This window comes from Neofelis nebulosa, chromosome 2, assembly GCF_028018385.1.
Source record: "Neofelis nebulosa isolate mNeoNeb1 chromosome 2, mNeoNeb1.pri, whole genome shotgun sequence".
NCBI classification, from domain to species: Eukaryota; Metazoa; Chordata; class Mammalia; order Carnivora; family Felidae; genus Neofelis; species Neofelis nebulosa.
This window is the reverse complement of record NC_080783.1, coordinates 721,429-744,931: the sequence shown is the minus strand read 5'-3', so window position 1 is coordinate 744,931 and position 23,503 is coordinate 721,429. Positions and strand designations below refer to the sequence as shown.

At 54.2% G+C, this 23,503-nt stretch overlaps 2 protein-coding genes across 14 annotated transcripts in view; one reads left to right on the top strand and one right to left on the bottom strand.

The window, feature by feature from the left end:
- SNED1 (sushi, nidogen and EGF like domains 1) overlaps positions 1-22,282 on the top strand; it is an 89,456-nt gene extending 67,174 nt beyond the window's left edge. For 3 of the 12 annotated variants that reach the window (XM_058698718.1, XM_058698714.1, XM_058698691.1), the window contains 6 exons: positions 1,056-1,197; positions 1,282-1,364; positions 2,857-2,970; positions 10,826-10,942; positions 11,489-11,576; positions 15,964-22,282. In XM_058698718.1, the coding sequence (XP_058554701.1) occupies positions 1,056-1,197; positions 1,282-1,364; positions 2,857-2,970; positions 10,826-10,942; positions 11,489-11,576; positions 15,964-16,090 (671 nt within the window). In that variant the 3' untranslated portion in view covers positions 16,091-22,282. Of the gene's footprint in view, positions 1-1,055; positions 1,198-1,281; positions 1,830-2,856; positions 2,972-5,576; positions 7,234-8,671; positions 9,124-10,825; positions 10,943-11,488; positions 11,577-15,963 lie in introns of those variants that run through there. The other 9 variants (XM_058698709.1, XM_058698704.1, XR_009253348.1 and 6 more) reach the window with 9 other exon arrangements.
- MTERF4 (mitochondrial transcription termination factor 4) overlaps positions 1-23,503 on the bottom strand; it is a 69,572-nt gene that overhangs the window by 41,459 nt on the left and 4,610 nt on the right. Inside the window, exon 4 of one of the 2 annotated variants that reach the window (XM_058698761.1) lies at positions 20,629-23,032. The exons of the other annotated variant lie outside the window; for it this stretch is intronic. Coding sequence (XP_058554744.1) covers positions 22,694-23,032 — 339 coding nt within the window. The 3' untranslated portion in view covers positions 20,629-22,693. Of the gene's footprint in view, positions 1-20,628; positions 23,033-23,503 lie in introns of those variants that run through there. 2 annotated transcript variants of the gene reach the window in all.

Below are 23,503 nucleotides of genomic sequence, written 5' to 3'. Positions count from 1 at the left end.
CTGGCCCCTGGTGCTCCCTGTGGGCCACCAGCAGGGCAGCGGCCTGGGCTGCCATCCCTGGGGAGTGGCGTCCTGGCCCAGGAGACGGCTCAGCCCCAGGACCCTCTCCCAGCACAGACCACAACTGACCCACGGACATCAGACAGACAACCTCAAAACAGGACTGTGTTAACGCAGGAGAATTGGGGCTGTGAAAATCGGTGGGGGAGGAAGGACTTGTGTGCGGTTAGCACAAGGTCAGCACACTAGGAATTTGGAGACACAAGCATCTTGCTCCTCACCTTGTCCCCGGGGCGTGGCCGTGCAGCCAGGCCTCACCCATGAGGAGCCGATGGACAGAATGGGAGAGAGAGAGGCCCAGGATGGCCACAGGAAGGGGAGCCTGGGGGAGGCCCAGACAGATGGACGGTGGGAAGAGCTCAGGAACGCAGAGTCTCAGAGAGGCCACATGGAGGACGTGGCCCGCAGGGTCGCCCAGGTCCCTCACAACCCTGCTCACGTTCTCAAGCTGTAGGAAGACGGTACATCCGGACAGGTGCTGCAGTGAGGGCAACGAAGGGAGAAGAAAGAACAGGGGGGTGGACAGTGGCTGAGGCAGAACAGAGCCCCAGAGAGCAGACACGCGGGCACCACGCAGGAGGTGGACGCTTGCTCCGAGAGGTTCAGACCCAGCACGGCTGCATGCACCTGCCCAAGGGAGGGCTGAAGGGCACAGTCAGGCGACAAGGACCCACGGAGGCGCCTCGTCCTCCCGCTCTGGGCGTGTGCAGGGTGGGGGCCTCACTGAGGCGTCCCGTCAGGTCTGAGTGGCTGGCCGTGCCCTGCAGAGCGAGAGCCTGGGCCCAAGGTGGGCCAGGACAGCTTGTCCCGCGAGCCCTGGGATGGGAAGCGGGTGGAGGCGGGGGTGGGCACGGACAGGGCCCAGGGCTTCTCGGAAAGCCACGAGCCTGCCGCGAGATCTCGGGCATGCACACACCCCTCCTCAGTCCTCCCCCTCCGAGGGGCCGGGAGGGTCAGGCCTTGTGCAGCCACCCGCTCCTCCCACCCACCTGCAGCCCCAAGGGACGGCGCTGACAGACGCTGGCACAGGGAGGGACTCCATCCACGGGTGCTCAGAAACAGACCGCCCCCCGTGCGCCTGCCGGAGCACCTGCTCAGTGACCGGGACGACCCCGAAGCTCAGACCCCGGCCCCCAGGTGCAGCCTCAGCCGCCCCCACCCGGAGCGCGCGGCCCCAGCCACAAGCCCCACAGTGGTGACGCATGGTGACTCCCTTGGCAGGTTCTCGGAGCTTGTGGACGGCAGAGGGCGAGTGAGTGCCAAGTTCAGTGGCTCACCTGGCAAATCGGTCACCTTGAGATCACGTGAGTGCCTCAGCCAGCCCCTGTAGCCTCACTGCCACCTCATCCGGCCCTTGTCCCCAGCACCCTGAGAGCTTAAGGACAACCCTCCCCACCCAACCCCCAATCCGGACACCTGACGCCACCTTCAGCAGGGACCTGGCACAAAGCCAGGCCCTCACACCTGCACAGGCTCACAGGAGCCTTCCTGACCCGGAGCTGAAGTGCAGGTTGCTGGCAGGGCTCGGGGGCACAAGTCGGTCTGAGGCACAGAAGCTGGCCTTGCTTCAGGAGTCCCCACGTGGCTTGCGACACTAAGCAGGAGAGTGTGACGCCATCTAACTCGTTGCTGCTCCCAGCACACCAGCCTCGCCTGGGGGCTTCTAGAAGTGCAGGGCCCCACCCAGAGCTGTGCAGCTGGAGTCTTTTAACAAGGAGCCAGGTGACGGCAGGCACATTACAGTCAGCAGACTGCACCTCTCCGCCACAGTAAGAGATCGTGTCCCGTGTTCCAGGCAGAGCCTTGGGTTCAGATCCTGCTCGGCCTGGATGGGTGGGATCACCCGTGGCAGGCCGGCAGGCCTCTCTGCAGGGCCCCAGCAGCACAGGGCATGGGCGATGGGCCCCGATGGCCTGGCCCCTTCTCACGTGCTTCAGCAGGAGCTGGTGGCCAGGAACCTGTCTGCAACAGGTCCTCCCCAAGACTGTGGCACAGCAGGCCAGGAGCCACACGCCCACTGGCTGCCCTGCCCCAAAGGCCCTCAGGACGCTGTAAACCAGGGCCCGTCCTCATGGATTCCCTGGCAGAGAACCTGATTACCAGTTTAGTGAGGATTTTCAACCAACACAGACATTCCTGGGCCAGGGAACAAAAGGGAGAGTGATGAGCGGGTGGTGTCGCAGCCCTGGCGGCCAGCAGAGGAGCAGCCGAATGGCTCGCTGCACACAGCAACCAGGAGCAGGAAGGGCCCGGGCAGGTGTCTGGGCAGCTGCGCAGGCTGGGCTGTGTCCGGACACCCTCCTAAAGCCATTAAGCACACAGGCAGGGACCCCTCAGAAAAGCAGACTTGCACACAGGGGTGGCCAAGTACAAGGTCCGCCTGAAGGTGGATGGGGGTGGAGAAGGCACCACAGCCCTCCAGAAGCAGGGGTGGAGAGAGAAGAGAGCAGAATTTGACCACAGGAAGGACAGCACAGCATCAGCCACCTGGAGGGATGGGGCCACCGGGTTGGATAGGACATTCGGCCCAGCCTCAGGCCACCGGTGACCTTCACCAAAGCAGCTGTGAGGTTCAGCAGGACGGGGAGGAAAGCTCTCCTGCTGGAGGGAGCGCAGGGGCCCGTGGGACTCTGCCCAAGTGGGGGAGGGGGCAGCAGGGAAGTGGGCACCGAGCGCTCACCACAGCCATCCCTGCACCCTGAGGGAGAGAAGCAGCTCAAGGACACCCAAGAACAATCCTGGGCACGAGGCAGCAGGCTGTGTGGTCAGCACGCCGGGCGTTCTCGTTTCTCCTAGAACCCACGGCTCTGGCGCAGCTCGAGAACACGGAGGAGGCCCCCAAGCAGGCGCCTGAGCAGGTCGGCCTGGCCCTCCAGCTCCCTGAACGCAGCAGCGACAAGGACACGGAAAGTAAGTCAGCAGGAGTGGACTTTCAGAGCTGACCACCTTAGGGGCCCTTAGGGCCGTAGGTGAGGAGGGGGCCGCCCACAGGGAAGAAGCGGGAGACACAGAGCTGCCCAAGGAGCAGGCAAACACCCCGTCCTGGAAAGGGTGGGCAAAGCTCACCACACGGGCCGCGGCGCCCACATCTCTGTGTACAGAGAACAGGCTGGGAGCACACTCACCCAAACGACCCAGGCCTGCCCTGGAGGGACAGCCCCTTCCCCCCGCAACAGAAAGCACAGCCCTTGCTTCTCCAGAGGACCGTGCTGAGCAGGGTGCAGAAGTCCCGGAGGGGCAGCCGGGACAGCTCCGAGACACACGTCCGTCACCCAAACTCAGACCCCGGCCCCACCTTTCCTCCTCGCTCTAACCCCTGGGGCTGGGTCCCTCTGGGGACCGTTCCTGCAGGACCCAATGGCCCTTTCTCCCAAGTCACACCACAGGCCCAGGCTGGGCCCTCCCACCAACCAGACCCCAAGGAAGGCGGGAACGGTGAGCCAAGTGCCCGAGACGCCGCCTCCGAGGGTGCGTCTCGCCTGCAGGCCTGCCCCGGGTGACCCAAGGACACCCGCACACATCAAGGGCATCTGCGCCAGAGGGTGTGTGTGCCTGGAGTTGCCCTCAGCCCGAGGAGCCCCGAGAGGGTGGTCTGCATGACCCCACTAGTTGAGGTGGGTCCACAGTAAAGCAAAAATTATGTTGCTGTTGTTTTGTAAGTGACATAAGCACCCGTGTCATCAGAGGGTCTGTGTTAGTCAGCCCTTTTCATTATCAGACGCTGCGTTTCATAAAACTCTGGAACCAGAGAGACGTGAATTACCGCTCCTTCTCAAGGCGGGGGTTCAAGCTGGCCCCGGATGTCATGCAATCCGCAGTGTTTGCTAACGAGAGCCATGCAGGCAGGCGGGGGAGGGGCAAAAGGAGGTTTCAGGTGATCAACAGGAAAAAAAATCATTAACATCCCGAGGTGTGCAAAGTTAATTGTGGCTTTTGGTTCCTGTTACACCTATTTGGGGACCATGACAGCCCCTTTTATTTAGTTTAATAAGTTACCTTTTGCTAAGATAATGAGTGACCTTTAGATGTGGAACCCGACCCGTGAACTAGAACACGAACAGTAACCTGTATCTCGCTGCTGTACTCCCAGCTAACCATGCCCCTGGACTCCGTGTTAAGTCCCTTTGCTCTGCTGCAGGGTGGGCGGTGGGGAGGGGGCCTCACACATACCCACGTTTGCCTCGACAGTTGAGGTTTTTTAGTTACAAGGTGTCTGCCGTGCACATCCTCCCGGACTGTCAGTAAGGTCGGTCAGAGCTGTCGTTCGCGGCCACAGCTCATTCACGCACGAGTGAATTCGCCGCAGCCTTGTCCACTCTTTGCCCAGAGGGCACCTGGGTCGTGTTGGGCTGTCACTGGCAGCGTCACTATCAAGTTCCTACATGTATCCCCTGGCACACGTGCAAGAGTAGAAACGCTGGGCTTGGGATCTGTGAAAGCCCAAGTCACTCAAGAGTGCGAACCTGTTTTCTAAGTGGGGACGTGAGTTCATACTCCCTCCAGCTATGATCAAGAGTGTGGTTAAGCCAGTCTCTCTAAAACTGATCTGGCAGGGTTTCCAGATTCTGCCAGTGGAATGGGGATGAGGCACACCCCTTGGGATCTGGATTTGTGTCTTGAATGAGGATACGGTCAAGCGTCTTTTCACTGGTCTTGACCAAAGGCTCTGGGTCCACCGCTCTGTTCCACTGTTTTGCCTTCCTGAAGCCAACACCACGATTTTTTTTTTTTAATTTTTTTTTTTCAACGTTTTTTATTTATTTTTGGGACAGACAGAGACAGAGCATGAACGGGGGAGGGGCAGAGAGAGAGGGAGACACAGAATCGGAAACAGGCTCCAGGCTCTGAGCCATCAGCCCAGAGCCTGACGCGGGGCTCGAACTCACGGACCGCGAGATCGTGACCTGGCTGAAGTCGGACGCTTAACCGACTGCGCCACCCAGGCGCCCCCCAACACCACGATTTTAATGGCGCTATCTTTGGTAAGGCATGCTATCCCTCAGGGCCCACCCACTCACTCCGACCTTCAGTGTTGGCTGTTCTTGGTCCTCTGTCTTTCTATAAAAGTTTATAACCAGGGGCACTTGGGTGGCTCAGTAGGTTGAGCGCCAGACTTCGGCTCAGGTCATGATCTCAAGGTTTGTGGGTTCGAGCCCCGTGTCAGGCTTTGTGCTGAAACTCAGGGCCTGGAGCCTGCTTCGGTTTCTGTGTCTCCCTCTCTCTCTCTGCCCTTCCCCTGCTCGTGCTCTCTCTCTCTCTCTCCAAAATAAATAAACATTAAAAAAAAATGTTTTTAAGTCTATAACCATCTTGTGGAGTCCCACAAAGCACTTGGGATTTGGCCCTACATGCCTGAAAATGCTCTTAGTAGCTGTCACATTTGAAAGACAATTTGAGTGGGTATAAAATTCGAGGTTCAAAGGTTGTCTACCTTTCAGTTCTTCAAACATTAGTCCCCTGTCATCTGTCCAGCACTGCTGCCAATGGGTGTCAATCTTATTCCTGTTTCCTTGTAGGATATCTGCTCATTTTCTCCGGAAGCTCTTAGACTTTTCTTTCTCAAGGAAAGGAGGATCCCCAGAGAGCCCTAGACACCCAAAGACTACAATTAACACTCTTGATTGGTGTTTCTTCACCAGGCCGCTCTCCGGGTTAGGGGTGCACCTTTGAGCTCCCAGGGGAAGTTCATGGAGAGGAGGAGGATCCCCAAGATCATCACCTGCCCCTACAGAGGTCTGGAGTGGCCACTGAGGCTAGTCAAATTCTTCCTGTTTTCTCCAAATTCTCACCCCAGCAGGATTTGGGGGTTCTCCCGGTTTTATCCCCTGCATACCAGAGACAGGCAGGCAGTCTCCATCCTTGGGTGACAGCAGCAAGGGCAGAACTTACACCTCTTTACTCTGTGACTTATCATCACGTAGGAGCCTCCCACTGCCACCACCCCAGAGTGCAGCCATACCCATTCCCCACCCCGTTCAAAACAGCCACCTCTGTTAAAGGGTGCGTAGGTCACAATAAACTCGGGATTCAGTGGGCTGACTTCACAAGATGAGGCTACAGTGGGCAGTGCCCCGGTGAAAATCCCACTGCTGCATGAACTGCAGGCGTAGGGCCTCAGCTGCCCAAGAGAGGAGCGAACATCAGTCAGTCTCTGCAGCCTGGTGTCCCGATCACAAAGGGTGAGGGCAGCCGGCAGAGGCTCACGGGCTCCACACAGGCCTGCGCACTGCCATGTTCTATAAGCTTGCCATAAAATACCTGTGGACATGGTGTATAGAGTCTAAATTCCATATGGAATTGGAAGGGACCCGGAATAACAAACACGATCTTTAAAAAGCAGAAAGACCCATACACCCCGTTGTCAAAACTTACCACAGAGCAACGGTAATAGGTCAGTGTGATACTGGCACAAGGACAGGCTTATAACCAACAGAACAGAGCTGAAAGCCAAGAAATAAACCCATATGTCTGTGGTCAACTGATTTCAACAAGGAGGCCAAGACCATTCAATGGGGGAAAGAACAGCTTTTGACACATGGGAGCTGGGAACCCTGGACGTCCACATGCAGAAGAATGAAGTCAGACCTCAACTTCACACCATACACAAAATTAACCCAACAGACCAACTACTTAAATCTCAGAGCAAAAACTGTAAAACTCTCAGGAAAAAACACAGGGGTAAATCTTCATGACCTTGGATTTGGCAAAAGACTTTAGATAGACACCAACAGCCTGAGCAACAAAAGAAAAAAAGGCAGATTGGACTCATCAAAATGTAAAGCTTTTTGTGCTTCAAAGGACGTTATCAGGGAGAAGACAGCCCAGAGAATGAGAGACAATATCTGCAAACATATACCTGAGAGGCATTTGTATTCAAACTATATAAAGAATAACTTTGCCTGAATAAAAGATAACCCTATTAAGAAACAGACAAAAGGATCTAAACACTTATTTCTAGAAGGAAGATACACAAATGGCCAAGAAGCCCATGAAAAGATGTCTGACATCATTAGGCATCAGGGAAACGCTAGTCAAGACCACAGTGAGATGCCACCTCACACCTGCAGGATGGCTAGAACGAAAAGATGACAATGAGCACCGGTGAGGATGTGGAGAAACTGCTGGTGGGCACGTAGAGTGGTGCAGCATGACGGGGGAAGGCAGGTGCAGCACGGCGGGGGGGGGGGGGGGGGGGGAGCGGGGGGGGGGCGGGGAGGACAGGTGCAGCGCGTGGGGGGAAGGCAGGTGCAGTGCGTCGGGGGAAGGCAGGTGCAGCAGGTTGAGGGAAGACAAGTGCAGCATGGCGGGGCTGGGGGGAACACGGCCTGGCAGTTCCTCAAAGCACTGAACAGAATTATATGACCCAGAAAATTCCACCACTCCTAGGTATGTACCTGAGAGAAATGAAAACAGATGCCCACACAGGGACTTGTGCACGAATGCTCATAAGAACATCATTCACCATCCCCAAAAGATGGAAACGACCCAAATGTCTACCAACTGGCGAACGGATACACGGAATGTGGTCCACACAGTGGAACATGATTCGGCCATAAAAAGGAATGAAGTACTGGCACAGGCCACAACATAGGTAAACCTGGAAGACATCATACTAAGTAAAAGAAGCTACTCACAGTAGACTCTATATAATATGGTTCCACTCACATGAAAGTGCGGAATAGGGAACTCGACAGTGACAGTAGAGTCAGCGGCTGCCTGGGACTGGGGGTGCGAGTAGAGGCGAGTAGAGGGGGTGACCGCCCGGGGGTACAAGCGTAGCGTGGGGGATGACAGCTAAGGGATGTGGGGTTTCTTTCTGAAATGACAAAAACATTCTAAAATTGACTGTCGCGATGGATGCACCTATCTCTGAATATGCTAAAAACTAATAAACTACACACTTAAAATGGGTGAACCGTATGGCATTTAAATTATATCTCAATAAAGCTATTATTAAAACGTAATGTGCAGACCAGTGTTTTCAGTATCTCTTTTGTGTAGAAAAGTGGGGAAGGGATATACGAATACACCCATTTTCTTATATTTAAAAAGAAATAAAACTAACAAAAATGGTTGTATGAGGAAGGAAATTAGAACAAGGAAGTAAAGGGATGGTGGTGGATGCTAGACTTCCCTGAATGTATCTTTATAGTTTTTATTTTAGGATGAAGAAAGTGTTTTTTTTCCAAATGACACACAGAAAAAGCAACACCTAAAAACTGAAAACAAACTGAAATAAATAAACCTATTTACCATGTTGATGGCATCACCAGACAGGAAAAAAGTATCATTTCAAGTGATTTTAAAAACAGCCTTCTGACTATTCATTCCTAGAAGGATATATTTAATAAGAAGAACTCTTATTACGAGAAGAATTGAGAGAAATTTAAGGCTGTACTCAATGACCTCAATGTTAGTAGAAACAGTGGTACTATTGAGAATTGTTACATGTACACCGTGGGATAACGAAAATAATTATGTTAATGCCACCAAGATTTTCAGTGTAGAGGGAGACAATATAAAATCAAAGAAGTAAAATCCCTGTGTCTCCCTTCTTAACTAAATATTGATATAAACTCACAATTTGTTTACTTTTATTTTTAAATCTAAGTTCCTAGTTCCGTCCACTGAAAAGGCCTGAAGCACTGACACCCCAGGAGCAGTGAGCACCTTGGCCGCCCAGACCGTGGGTTCTAGACGCCACCCTCCAATTAAAGGAACCAGGGGTCTTTGGAGAAGCGGCTGATTCCAAGACTGAAGCAGAATATGGACAAAATATACCCAGGACACATTTGTAAAACAAGCAAGCTTTCAAAGACAACTGGGGTTTTATCTCCTGAGCACAAGAACAGACCTGAAAGGCTCCCACAGGCAGAGGACGGATAACCGGGGCATCTGGATAACCGAAGACTCATGGCAGCTGCAGACTGAGTCCCATCAAATACAGAAGCATCTCTGAGTTGACGATGGCACTGAGAGCAAGCACCATGTGCTGGTCCCTTTTAGAGCTGGCTGGGGACCAATGCTTACTCTGCAAGTGTACAAATAAAGGGCAGGAATGAAGCCTCTGTCTGGCCTGGCCTATGTGGACTGTAGTTCAGGGTGACCAGGTAGCGGGCAAGGGAAAGCAGGTTCTCACAGCAGGCCTTCCAGCCAAGGAAGGCAGAAGAGTTACAGTTGGGGTTAGATGCGGCCCTAGTGAGATCACGGAACTGGGACTCGAGATCTCCTGAAGCTCAAGCTGTCAGGTGCAGAGCCTATCAGAACTTTCTCCTGGATTAATCAGGCTGCCGATGCTGAAGCGGTGAGCAATCCCCACATCGTTAAAACTGGAGACAGAGACATCACACGCCTCCTAGAGTAGCGAAGAGGGAAGGGGGAAGCAGTCCTGCAAAGACCACTTGAAACCGAACCCTATCAAGCCCTCTCTCTGATGATCAGCTTACAGGAAATGTGGGGATCGGAGATGAGTTCGTGCCACAAGAAAGCAATAAGTCCAGGAGGGAGATTCTACAGGACAAATGACCTGGTTTCTTTAATAAATGCAGATGGGGGAAAGACGAAAAGTTACAGATTAAAAGAGAGATACATCAAACTAAGGCAGTGTGTCCTTAGGACTCCTAATTAGATCAGACCAGCTGGAAACGACATTTTTAAGATGATCAGGGAAAACCTGAACAAGGACTGCGATTTCTTACAGTACTAAGGAGCTACTGCTGATTTCGCAGAAATAGCGTCGTGCTTACGTAAAAATTTATAAAAATCTGTACGTATCAGACACCTGCTATATTTATAGGTGAAATGGTTTCTGTGAACTGCTTCAAAATTCTTCAGTGAGAAATGGGAATAGATTAAATGAGATTGGCAAGATACCAAAGATCCCTGAAGCTGAGCGATGGCTCATGGGGCTCTTCATACTCGACATTTTATAGATTTCTAAGTCTTCAACAATAAAACTTTCTTGTAAAAGCTGACGACTCACCTTTAGCACACCAGGAAAGGCAAGAAGACAAGTCCCAGAGCAGAGTCAGGGGAGGAAGGAGGAAAAGTGGAGTAGATACAGTGACGAATGAGAACCAGCCAGCACAGAGCCCCCAAGGGCCAGGAGGGCCCAAGGGAGGTGTGAGGCCTGTGGTCAGCACCCAGCCGCGAGGAGGTCTTGAGAAGGGGGCGTGGGAGGAGATGCAGAGGGGACGGGCCTTCTGCTACTGGAAGTGGTGGTTGTGCACAGTTCTCACACTTTCGTGCTCCTCAATTTTTTAAGTTAAAAAGGAAAACAACAGGTATCTTGACAAAGCTAAAGAAAAAGAAAACAAAAGACAGGTCTAAGGGAAAAAGCCGGGCCTGGCCCTCCCAGGCAGCAGCACGGACCACCCTCTGCCTCCAGCCGCCAGCAGTGCGGTGAGGGTGCAGGGGAAGACACCGGCATGGAGGCCTGCAGAGGGCTGGCTGGGGACTTGGGGACAGGCACTGGAGGACAAGGAGGGGGCTCCAAGTGCAGGGTGGCAGCAGCGGGGACCGCAGGCCGGAGCGGGGCTGGAGTGTCTCTGGACTGCGGGCCCCAGAGTCATCCCCCTCCCTGGAGGTGCAGGGTCAGGGACAAGCACACTGAGGCCAACCTTCCCACCTCTGCTCTGGGACCGCTTGAAAGCGGACCACCCCCAGGGCCCAGGAGCGCTGCGGACAGCAGGAGGCAGCCACGGGGCAATGTTGGCAGCCCTTCCTCTGGGGTCCCAGCAACTAACTGCTCATGGCTTGTTCGCAGACACTCCTGGGAACTGTTCAGAAAACCCCTGTCAGAACGGAGGCACCTGCGTGCCAGGTGTGGACACCCACAGCTGTGACTGCAGCCCAGGGTTCAAAGGCAGACGCTGTGAGCTGGGTAAGTCGGGGCCGCTCCCTCCTGTGGGGACCCAGGCCTCAAATCACCTGTCACAGCCGACTGTGATGGGAATCCTGGGCCCAGGGTGGGCTTGCCACAAGGACCTCCGACCTCCAGGTGCCAGGACGGGGGCCCAGCTTTGGTGCCCCAGACCCCGGTGCCCAGGTAGGGATATTGAGGCGCAGTGAGTTCCGAAGCACCAGGGTGAGGGGTGCTGCCCAGAGAACGGGGGAGGCTGGGGACAGTCAGAAAGCGAGGGACAGGGAGCATCCCCAGAGCCAGAGGTGGGAGCAGGGGCCAGACATGGCAGCAGGAGGGAGAAGAGCCACAGGCCTCCCCCACTGAGAAGAAGCTGGGACTGAAGGTGGGGGGGGGGGGGGGGGGGGGGGAGGGGCGTGGACAAAGTCTCCACAGCAGCTGCTCACCCCCATGGCCGGGCAGAGCCGACAGCCTGGGGCTGCCAGGGGCCAGGGCAACCCCGCACTTGTGGGAGGGGTGCGACCTCAGGGCCAAGCCTCGGCCCTCTCCCTCCCCCTGTGCCGGCAGCCTGCACCAAGGTGCCGCAGCCCTGCACTAGGCTCTTCTCTGAGACCAAGGCCGTGCCCGTCTGGGAAGGAGGAGCCTGCCACCACGTGTAAGTTTCTTTCCTGCTCTCACCACATTTGTGGAAAGTTCCCGGCTTCCAGAAGTGCTTTCACAAAGCCCAGCTCGCCCACCCTTAGAAGCCCCGAGGAGCTCTGGGGGTCGAGGTCACACAGGGGCTTGCACCCATTCCCTTCATGTAACACATCAGGAAGTGAAGCAGACGGCTGAATAGCTTGTCGAGTCCGTGCAGGGAACCCTGGTCCCCTGGCTCCCGACCCCTCGGACCTTCCTCTCCCGCACCCTTGAGTGGCATCACCCCACCCCCTCACTGGACGGCAGGGCAACATGTACATCGGTGTCAGGAAATGACGTCCCCTCCTCTCTGCCTCCGAGCCCCCAGGAAAGATAAGCAACCGCACAGGAGAACGCACGTCTCCGTCCTGCCATTAGGTCATGACGTTCACGCCTTGGCTTCCCCATCTGTAAAATGGGTTGCAGAGGGAGAGCTGGCCTGGCTCATCTCACAGGACCTTTCTTGCTAACACCCTGTGGCCCTTTGGGTCATACTTACAATGTATTTGGTTAACAAACACACTCGGCACATGCCCGTGAGCAGAACTGGCCAAAGTCCTGCCCTCGCAATCCTTCCACTTTCGATGAGACAGGACACCAGCAGCAGGAGCATGTTATGTAGGGCTGGGGAAAAGATGAACAGGTGGGGCCAGGAGAGCCAGGGTTGGGGGACGGGGAGGGGCCAGCTGTAGCATCACACAGGGTGTCACGGGAAGCCTCGTGGAAACACGACATTGAACAGACACGGAGGGGGTGAGGGACACCTGAGGGGAGAACATTCCAGAAAGTCAAAGTATCAGTCGCCAAGGCCCTAAACCAGGAACATGTCTGCCTGTCTGAGGACCGGCAAGGAGGCCAGTGGGGCTGGAGGGGAGCCAGGGGAAGTGGTGGTCAGGTGGGCCAGCAGGAACCCAGCAGGGTTCTGGAGGCCCTTGGAAGGACGCTGGCACGTGTTCTGAAACGGGAGCTACCGAGGATGCCGAGCAGAGGAGTGACCTGTTTGGTTACGTGTCTAAAGATCACTCTGGATGGGATGCGGGAAGGCCAGGTAGGTTTGCTCTGAACGTGGACAGGAAGCCAGGCCTCGCGCACGGCAGGAGCACACAGGGGTGCTGAGCTGCACTGGCGCCCGTGGATCCATGTGCACAGACCATCTGAGTTTGGTTCTGTGGAACGGCAGCCCTAACCTGCAGCATCCCCCGTCTCCCAACTGAGCCAGAGACACCAGTGCCTGCTAGGCCCACCCACCCGTCAACAGCTCTCCATCCTCTCACCTTAACCACGTGTCTGGAAGGGACTTTCTTGTGTTCAGCACGTGGGGGTCTTGCTTTACATCCAGTCTGACGCCTCTGGTTTTTACTGGGGTGTTTACACCAGCTACATGTTGCCGTGATAACCGGCGTGACTGGGTGTAAATCCACCATATTGCTGGGCGTTTTCTATTTGTCCCATCTGATCGCTGTTCCTTTTTCTCTCTTTTCCTGCTTACATTCGGACCAATTACTTCCTAGGATTCTGTTTTACCACTGCGGTTGGTTTACTGATAATTCTTGTTTGGTCGAATGTTCTGTGGTGACTACGCCTATGGGACTCACAATATGCATTTTCAACTCAGCACAACATACCTTTAACCGCTGCCACACAAGCTCAGGATAATGGAAGGCTCCCGCTACAGCAGGCTCACTTCCCCTCGGGCTGTCAACGACCGTAGCCGGACGTTTTACTTCCAGTCGGAACCATACACTATGGTGTGCCGGCTCTCAAAGGACAGTTACCTTTTGAAAAACCGTTGAGAGTCAAGTCTTTTGTTCTCCCTTCCATGTTCATCCCCAGCGCCTGGTATTCCTTCCTACAGACCCAAGACGCCCTCAGGCACCATTTGCCTGAACAACTTCCTGTGGCCCTTCTTACAGTGCAGGCCTGCTGGCGGTGAACTCTCTCTGCTTTTGTCTGGGAAGGGTTTATTTCGCCTTCATTTTTGAAGGATGTATTTGCTGAATATAGAATTCCTGGCTGACAGTTGTGTTTTTCCTTTTGGCGCTTTAGAGTGGCCCCTCCTTGTACTGTGACTTGCGTGGTCTCAGGAAGACTGCACTCATTTTTTTTTTTTTTTTAATGCTTATTTATTTTTGAGACAGAGAGACAGAACTCAAGTGGGAGAGGGCAGACAGAGAGAGAGACAGAGAGACAGAGACAGAATCTGAAGCAGCTCCAGGCTCTGGGCTGTCTGCACAGAGCCCAACACGGGGCTCGAACTCACAAACCAGGAGATCGTGACCTGAGCTGAAGTCGGACATTTACCAGACTGAGCCACCCAGGCGCCCCAGGCTGCACTCACTCTTCTCCCCCAGTGTGACGTGACCCCCCCTCCCCGACCCGCCATGGCTGCTTTTATGTCTCTTCTACCGTCTCTGGGAAACCTGAGTGTGCTGCACTTGGACGTGCTCGTGTACATGGTTTGCTCTCAGGAGTTTGTTGGGCTTCTTGTATCTCTGGGGTTCGGGCCCTTATTCTTCAGGTATTCTTACTGTTCCTCCATTTCTCTCCTGTCCCGTGACTCCAATCATGCAGGTGCTAGACTGACATAGTCCCTTCAGCTCCCCAAGGTGCTTTTCATCATTTCCAGCCTTTCTTCTACTTCACTGTAGATCGATTCCACGGCTGTGCCTTTGAGCTCCATGATCTTTCCTTCTGCACGGTCTCACCTGCCATCAATCCCACTCACTCAGCAAAATCTTCACTTCATCATCTCTGGAAATCCAATCTAGTCTTTTCGCACGTCTTTCCTCTCCACCCTCACTGCTTCTGTTTTCCTTCAGATCACAGAACATATGGGAGCAAATCTGTGACACGTTTTATGGTCCTTGTCTGGTCTTCCTGCCATTACGCTCCCGTCTGAGTGTCTTTCTATTCAATTATTTGCTGTTCACGGGTCACATTTTCTTGAAACTTTGTATGAGTCTTTGAATGTCTTGTAATTTTTTGTTGGATGCTGGACATTGTGAACTTTATGTTACTGAGTGCTAAGTTTTTTGTGTGTGTATTTCCGAGAACCTTTAGTTACGTTCTACAAGGCAGCTGATTTTAGTTTGATCTTTTTGAAGGCTGTTTTAGGGTGATTTGTCTTCGTTTTCCCTCCTTCTAAACCATGGTCTTTCTGGAGCTTCTATCTTACGGATAGAGATTGCTCTAGCTCAGTTGTTCAGCTTCTCGGTAGTTCCCCCTGCCCAGCCTCAGGGGACTCTACCACATGTGTGCACGGCTTAATTTTCAAAGGGACCCTTCTCCAGGCTTCAGCTCGTCCTCTACATAGCTCCCTCCTCCCCAGTGCTCTGCCCCACAGACCACAGCTGCCTCCACCTCCTCAATTCTCACCTCTGTTCCCTCAACTCAGTGTGACCACTGCTTGGCTCCCGCGCGCCTCCTCCCCCCCCCCCCCCCGCCGCCACCCTGCAGTGCAGCACCCCTCCCCCCCGCCGCCACCCTGCAGTGCAGTCCAAAACATGCCTCCAGACTGAATTCAGGGGTTACAGGGCTCATTTCATGTGTCCCTTGTCTCAAGGATCACAGGCTTGTACTGTATGTTTTCTAACATCTGAAAACTGCTGCTCGCATTTTGTGCATGTTCTCCAGTTGTTCGCATTAGGGGGTTAACTCCAGAACTTGTTACTCCCTGGTGGCCACAGGTGTAAGACTTAACCAGAGGCTTAAGTCCCAAGGGCTCTCCTAGACTGAACATGAGTTGGAGGTCTGCCCATCAAACTCCCCGGATCTCCCTTTCCAACAGCTCTGACATTTGAGAGCTTTAACAACAAACACTTTCCTGTTCGTTATTGTCTACAAATCTGTGAGAGGTAACGCGAATAATTCCCGCCTCACACAAAACTGAGGCCTAAGTTCCAGACACACACTCCAAGTAGACTAGTTAATAAATGGGAGGCAGGGCTGGAGTCTACACTGTCCGTGGCAAGCACCTGCATCTTCAAGGCTCTCAAACTTCTCCAAGAACTTCCCCTAAGACAGAAAAGTCGTACTGTATCAAGGCTTCAGCAAAACACGTGCTTGAAATTTCTCCTCTCATGTCTTAATATCATTATTTTGCCCACATTTCTCAAAATGCACATTTAAAATGGGTGTATCTTATGTAAATTATGCCTCAGGGCAGTCAATCTTTTTTTAATTACATGACTTTTATGTTGGACACTTTATTACACCCACGTGAGATAAAGTTTTATTTAGAAAATAATGACCTGTCCCTCGAACACGTGCACGGTCAGTCACTGTGGGCCCGTGAAGCCTAGGTGAGGCATCTGGGCAACATCCTGCTCTAGTTTCTGGCTTCACAGAACTTTCTTGTGACACAGGTATAAGAGAGTCTACAAGGTGCACCAGGACATCTGCTTCAAAGAGAGCTGTGAAAGCACGAGCGTCAAGAAAACCCCGAACAGGTGCCATCTCAGGGAGGAGGCCCACACAGTGTTCTGCGTATAGCTCACAGGGTAACGGGGCAAAGGTGGCCCTGGGGGCTGAGCCCTGTGGGGTGCCACAGCCCTGTGGGCTGAGCCAGGCTGTCTCGTGTGTTTGTCCAAATGTCCAGCCCCGTATGGACACTCCACTTAGAAACTGTGTGCACATACGTGTGCACCTGAACACGCACAGACTGGTCAAGCCAGGCATGGTGGGTGCGGGGGAGACCACACAGTGGGTGCTGGGGGTCACATGGTGGGTGCTTAGAGGGTCTCTGGTTATGCATGTTCACACAGTACCTGTGGTTCACACAGCACCTGTGAATTGGGAAGCAGGGGACATCAATGACAGGTGCACATATGTAACTGCAAATATAGTAAATCTCTACTTTTTATTTACTCACAGCCAGGTTCTTTCCCCAAAGGGCCCAAGGGACTCACAGGAGTTATTACATAATGTACTGCCTGAGTACATTATATGCTTTCCAAACAGAAGAGTCCTCACCCCAGTCGCTCCGAAAGACCAACCAGTAACCACACACCTTAGCTTTTGCATTACTGACTGTCAGGGAAAGACCGCAGTGTGCAATTCGACACCTGCTTGGCCAAATACGTACCTGTCCCTTCCACTCTCCTTCTCCTCCCCGTGACTCACAGTCGGTCAAGTGGGTGCACAGACACTAAAATGCTAGTCTCTGCATCAGCGCCTCGCTAGCGGTGTTCCCCAAAATGGAATATACCTGAGCCAAAGAAGGGACCCCAGCAGGCAGCCTGGGCTCCGGGTACACAGTTTCTTTTCTGTTAAACCGCCTTTTCCTATTTCAGGAAACAAAGTAACAACAGTCCGACACTGAAGAAATCTTAGGTACAGGTATGTTTCCCACCTCGGCTGGGTGGCTGGTGGAGCCGCTGGGAGGTCGGAGGGGCTGGCGCGGCAGGCGGGCTCCGGGACGGCTGCCATCTCCTTGGGGCCCAGCTGTACCCTATTACAAACCCCCAAACCAGGGGGTTCAGAACTCTCTGAGGGGGCTACAACGGGAGAGAAAAAACAAATACCCAAGGCCTCCGAATAGACATAAACCTGGTAAGATGCACCTGGGGGTGAGCACGAGTCTCACTCCACCTCCAGCAAATGGAGACACCCCTCCCAGCCCCCCAGCAGCAGCAGCAGCAGCAGGGGGCAGGACTGACGGGGGCTGCCGTGAGGGGTCGTGGCAGGTGGGGAGCTGGGAAGGGAGGGTGGTCGGAGGGGCCTGGGGAGACGCAGACCCAGGGGCGCAGGGGTTCAAGGGAGGGCTCCCAGACTCCATGAATGGCGATACGTTGAAAGAAAAAATGGGGTGAGGGACCTTGATCACGTAACTTTGGGGAAGTCGTGACGACTCCCTCACTGGGCAATTCCCAACGGACGCAGAAATCCTGAGCATTCGGAATCCTGGAATGAAAGAAACCCTCTAGCCCTATTCTTGTTTGATCTGGCATTTCCCAAACTCCCCTGGAAACTCCACGCCACCCGGCTTACTCGCCACCCATAAACTCTGTCCAAGTCTTCCTAACAGTCAGGGACATATTGGGTTGAACCACGAAGACCCGTCTACAGCCCAGAATCAGTCCCACGCTGAGCGTCACCGGGAATAAGGTGGCACAGCCCCCCCACCCCCACCCCCACCCAGGGCAGCTCACTCCTCCTGCTCCATAAATGAGCCTCCCGAGTCCATCCTCCTGGTGTTGAGAGGAAAGTGAGGCACCTAAGGGAACAGGCAGCTTCAGCACAGGCTATACCGTCTTATGGACCGAGGAGATGAAGGAGGAATGTTTCTCAGAGCCTTTCCAGACAAGCAGAAGCAAAAGAGCCTTGCAGGGGAGGCACCACCACAGGAAGCGTGTTCACCCCAGCCAAGGGGGGAAAGCCGAGGCTGGGGTCCGCACAGCGCGGCCTTGGCAGCCGTCCCCGGGCCGACTGCTCAAAAAGCCTCTGCGTTCAGCTCGTCTACTCAAAGGCATCATTCCCCTCCCATTTCATACCCCACAGACACACAATGCAACACACGCCCCACGGCTCACGAGCAATTTGCTACCAGGACAAGAACCCGCAAGTATAGCTTGGGTCTGAAACCTTTGTATCACAATAAGTCACCTCCTGAAAGAATAATACCTTTCTCTAAAACTCAACAAGTCCATTAGTATAAGAACAAATCAGAAACCCTCAATTAACTCCCAGATCATCAAATACTAGCTTCCAGGACACCCATTCTTCAAACAATGGAGAAAACACCACCAACAGTTCATTTCAATCCAGAGCAACAAGGGACAGCCTGTGTCTTCAGAGCCAAGATCCAAGGGCATCGCCTAACGGAAGGGAGCAGCCGGCGGCCTGCAGTGCCGCCCGAACGCCCCTACCGCGGGGTCGCGCAGCCAGAGCTCCTCGGCACACCTGCCCTCCCCCTGCTGCGTGTTGGAGAGCTCAGCGAGGCTCTGATGCGACAGGAACACGGGGCCACCTGGGGGCGGGGACGGAGCACCGCCAAGGGAACAGGAAGCTGCGTTTTAAAGAGGTATGGGTATCACTCTCCTCACGCCCCGTTCTCTTTCTCCTTCAAAGGATTCAGGACGTCCTTGTTAGACTCCATCAACCTCGCGAGCTTCCAGAGCCCAGAAAGACGGGGCTAAAAGTGGACTGAGACGGGCGCCTGAGACATCAGGTCCTGGCTAGCGCCCGTCCCCTCTGCAGCTTCCCTCCCCCCGCCTCTACGAGACAGACGGCCAAGGCCACGCCAGGGACGCCCTCTGGGCTGAGTCACCTCCAGGCTCCACGAGGCTTCTAGCAGCCTGTGCTGTAAGCCCGGCTGCCGTTTCCTACGGGGACAGCCCAGGCATCGGCCTGGATAAGCGAGGCAGCCAGCCAGGAACGCTCCTGCGACATCCAGACACCGGCTCTGGGACTCCGAGGTCGGGGGGGGGGGGGGAGGGGGGGGCAGTTCTCCCCCGGAGACCTCACAGTCACGCTGAGGACGAGCCGCTCTCAAGCCCCCCAGGCAGAGCCGGCGGCGCCGGGAAGGGGCCGCGATGAGGCGCCACCGCGAGGGAAGCCGAGGGCTGGGCGCCCGCCGGACCCTCCTCCACCATCGCCCCCGCTCGTCTGCTGCAGGCGCGACCCGGCACCCGGTCCAGCAGATTGGAAAGAGAAAGTACAATAAATACGAAGATGGGGTTTACACACTTCCAGCCTCCAACCCTTTCCCAAACAGTGACTATTTCTGGCTCCGTGGACCAGACGGTCTCCGCGGCAACGACTCAGCTCCGCATTCACAGCAGCGCTGCCACAGACGTGTGACCGGACGGGTGTGGCTGTGTTCCAGTAAGACCTCATCTACCCACTTGGCTAAGCCCCGCTCGATCGGGTCACCCAGGCCTCAGCCTCGCGCAGAGAAAGCCATGCCCCGATGACGCACCTCGGCAGCAAAGACCCTGGAGCTGCACGGAAGCCCCGTGCGAGCCCCCCAACTCGGGAAGCCGAGGGGGTACCCACGGCGCACAGGCAGGGGCTCCTTCCTCCTCTCGGGGCCGGGTGCCACGGAGACCCGACCATGCCGGAGATGCTCAGCCCGTGCCTTGAGCGACACTGCTGTAGGCGGTCGGCTCGCGGCTGTTCACACACTTCCGTCTCTGCAAGCAGGGGGCCGCGCAGCCTCGCCACGTATGCCTTCCAGAGTCTTCTACCAGCAGTCTTCTCCCTGCGGAGGCCCAAACCAAGCAAGCCAACCCACCTCGAGTCGCGTACATTTTAGGAGCCGACCCAACCCGAACTCGAGCCCCTGGGCGCCTCCCACGGACACTGCCCCAAGTCAGCATTCCAGCACAGAGAGGGCTCCTTCCTGTCGTCTTTTCTAAAAACACTTTTTTGAAGAGTTAGAGTATATTTTAGGCTTTTTGTTTTCATTAAAATTTTGTGTGCATATGTCTGTGTATTATGCGATTTGTCCTTTTCAGAAAGGAAAGACGGTCATTTCAAGAGCGTCCCCAGTGACCCAGGCCCGCCTGGAGAAGACGGGGGAGCTCACCGCGGGCTCCGGCACTGGGGGAGTGAGAGGAGACCACGTACAGACACGCGTACTGCTGACTTCTGCTGTGTCCCTGGGACCTGTCGCTGTGTGCCTACGGAAAGCTACAGCATCACCAGCAAGTGGCGAGATCAAGTGATATCACTGGAAAAGTAGATGAAACTTTCTACTGCGATGCTAATGACCTCAAGCCCCTCAGCCGTGAGGCGAACACTAGCGTGTTTCAGTTTTTAACTCAGAAACGTTTGTTTCTACAAGAAACAGTCTACTGAATCCTGAGCTTGGTGCCGTCTTATGATTAACTCATCGTGATGTTTTACAAATCTAGTAAATCTAGTAAAAACATCTCCTGATGCTAAAGGAATCACAATTCATCCTGGAAACATTCTAAATGAGACACTGCTTTTTTCACACAGTTCTTTCACAAAACTGTAGCGTCTTCCTCGAACATACACTCAAACTCCACCTGAAGAAATTAGTAATAATGCAAATCAGAAAACTATCAGGTGCGTAGAAATTTATTTCTGCATCAAAATGCAAAGAGCAATCATGAATTGCCAGGTTAGCCATTCCAGTCATAGAAATTTGTAATTCTACTTAGTCCCCCGACTGGACACAAGAGCCCATCTGAGGGAGAGTACTGGTCACTCGGACGCCACAAAACAGAAACGTGAAAACGCCAGCAGAGTGAAATGCTCTCGTTTTCACATAACCTTGCCCACGGCCGAGAACCCAGGGAAGACAAAACCTTCCTTCCCCCGCCGCATGTGGGCTGCCACAGAAGCAATCCCTCACCCATCCTGCTGCTCTCCCTCCGGCAAACCCAGGGCCAGCCACCTCCAGCACCTGCCTTGGCAGGGACTCTCCTGCCGGCCAGCTACTGCCACGACACTGGCCTCCGACACCACACAGGGACTCACTGAGCTACTTTCCTTCCGCCGAACATGGCTCTGTGTGGTCACGCTCACACGTGAGCCCGGAGGAAACAGAAGTACCTTGGTGCTGAGTCCCCACAGCAAACAGAGCTCAGACTACAAGAACATTCCAGTGCATGGGGGAACGGAACGCAAACACGCAGCTACTGACTTTTCTCTTAAATACAAGAAACGTAACAAACATAAGCCTGCTTACAATCCACCGGACCAGGCTTTAGAGCAGCTCCTTGGCCACGGCCCCGCTGACACCCCAGCTGGATGGTTCTGCAGTGAGGCCGTCACGGGCGTGGCAGGATGTTGAACGGCGGCGCTCGCCTCCACTAGATCCCAACGGCACCCTCCCTCGGTCCTAACAACCGAGGCCTTTTTCAGATGTTCTCAGATGTTGCCAGACGTTCCCTGGGGTCGAGATCGCCACAGGTGGGAAGCGCTGCCCCACAGGATTCCCGCACAGTCTCTGCTGGAAAAATAAGGCCGAGCACCAGAACTTTCACATGGTTGTTAAAATGCTGCCAAGACCTGGATTTTGGCTGCATCACCAAAAACGTCTTCTGCGTCACCAACCCCGTGCCGGCTCCCCCGAAGGGAGGGACACCAGGACGTTCTGAGGTGCACCAGCCCTCCCTCGCGGAGCCCAGACCATCAGGGCCGGGCCTCTACCTCAGAGATGACTTCTATCACATTCCGCTCTTTAAATCACCCCTGAGGCCCACCGGGTTCCCCGAGGGGACTCCCAGCGCCATGCTGTCGTGGGGCCTCCTGAAGGAGACCAGGTCCCGCCCCGCCAAAGACCCCGTGTGACTCCTCTTCTCCTCTGGTCTCAGGAGCCACCTGTGTGAAACGGGCGATAGGGAGAGGACAGATCAGACCGCCCCAGCCCCTTCCTGTTCTGGCGCACTCCACGCCACATTCCTGTGGCCGCCAGAGCCTTCAGGCCTGGATGTGGCCCACCGGCCGTGAGCTCGCTCGCAGGGAAGCCAACTTTCCTGAGAGGTCAGAGCCAGGGCCTAGGCCTCACAGACATAGAGAGCAGCCCCCCAACCCTCCACTGGCATCAAGAAGCTGTGCGAGATGAAAACACACATCACTAACAACTCCCTTTACGCTGCCGGATGCTGAGTGCAGTTAGGAAGCAATATGTGTGGATGGAAAACACGAGTGTTTCTGTGGGAAACCGGCTACTTGTTTTCATAGAATAAAGTGCTGTGGTGTACAAAAGCCTCCCTGCCTGCTCATAATTGTATGTTTATCACTAGAAGGAAGTATATAATGACTCGAACCAGAGGGAGGAACCCCATTCCCCACAATCATGGAATCATCACCCACGTACGTAACAGAAAAAAAACCAAAACCGGATGTTGAGATACTCAGTCCCCCTGAGTTTAACAGCTCAGAGTAACTCTCATTCAGGATGGAACAGGGCCCTCCCCACAGAGATCCGACGACAGATCAAACTAATGCAGCTCCTTCTTAGTCTGACCCGCTTCTCAGGTGATTTATAACAACGTTTTCGCTAGAAGACCAGTTTTAGAAGGAAAAATAACCTGAGAAGATCCAAGTGAAGCTCTCAAGAGCTCTGAGAAAATTAAAACATTCTTGGATATCTATGCGCTCTTCACTCCTGTCCTTCCGTCACTCCTCCTCCTCTTCCTCGTCCAGACTTAAGCTTTTATTGTCAGGCACGGGGCTCTCGGACTTCTCTTCCTCCTCCCGAGCCAAGAGCTTCTTAAAAACTTCAAACTCCTCAGCAGAAGAACAGGCTGTCCTGGCCAGAAACTCAGCTTCTGACACTCTGAGGATGTCCCTGAGTAAAGGATTGGGGACCTGGGTCTGGCCCTTCTTATCAGGGGTTTGGTACCGTCCTAGGCGCTCAAGGAACACATGTCTCTGCTTGATCTTGGTGATGGAATACTGCAGCAAGTCAGTCCTCACCACGTCCGCGTGCTTAACCCCCATCCTGAAATAGGCATACTGGAGACACAGACACAGTTAGGAGGCCCAGGCACAGTGACCTACAACCGGCCCTTCTACGGTCCATAATTGCCTCAAGCTGTCCAAACGCACTCACAAAGAGCCACCCAACTAACAGTGGCAGGACACTCCCTGACGCCCGGCAATTGTGTGACGGCTGAGTTTTCAAAACATTTTCAAATTCATATTGAGAAAAATTTAGCAGAAAATAAAGGGGCAAGGGAGATAAATTCAGTTCTGTTTTTCTCAGGGAAAAAACCGTGAGTATGGAAAGAACAGGCAAAAAATTCAGAAAACATCTAACAATTTGACCTAAGTTGTCATAATTGTTACCCAAAAGTTGGGACAGCTGTCACAATTACACTTCTAAAATCAACATGCAGAATAGGTTCTAAAGAAAGGAAGATTTTCAGCTCTTTTGAAATTAGCTATTTCAAGCAGAGGCCCCGTCTGGCCCCCAGGAGTGAGACT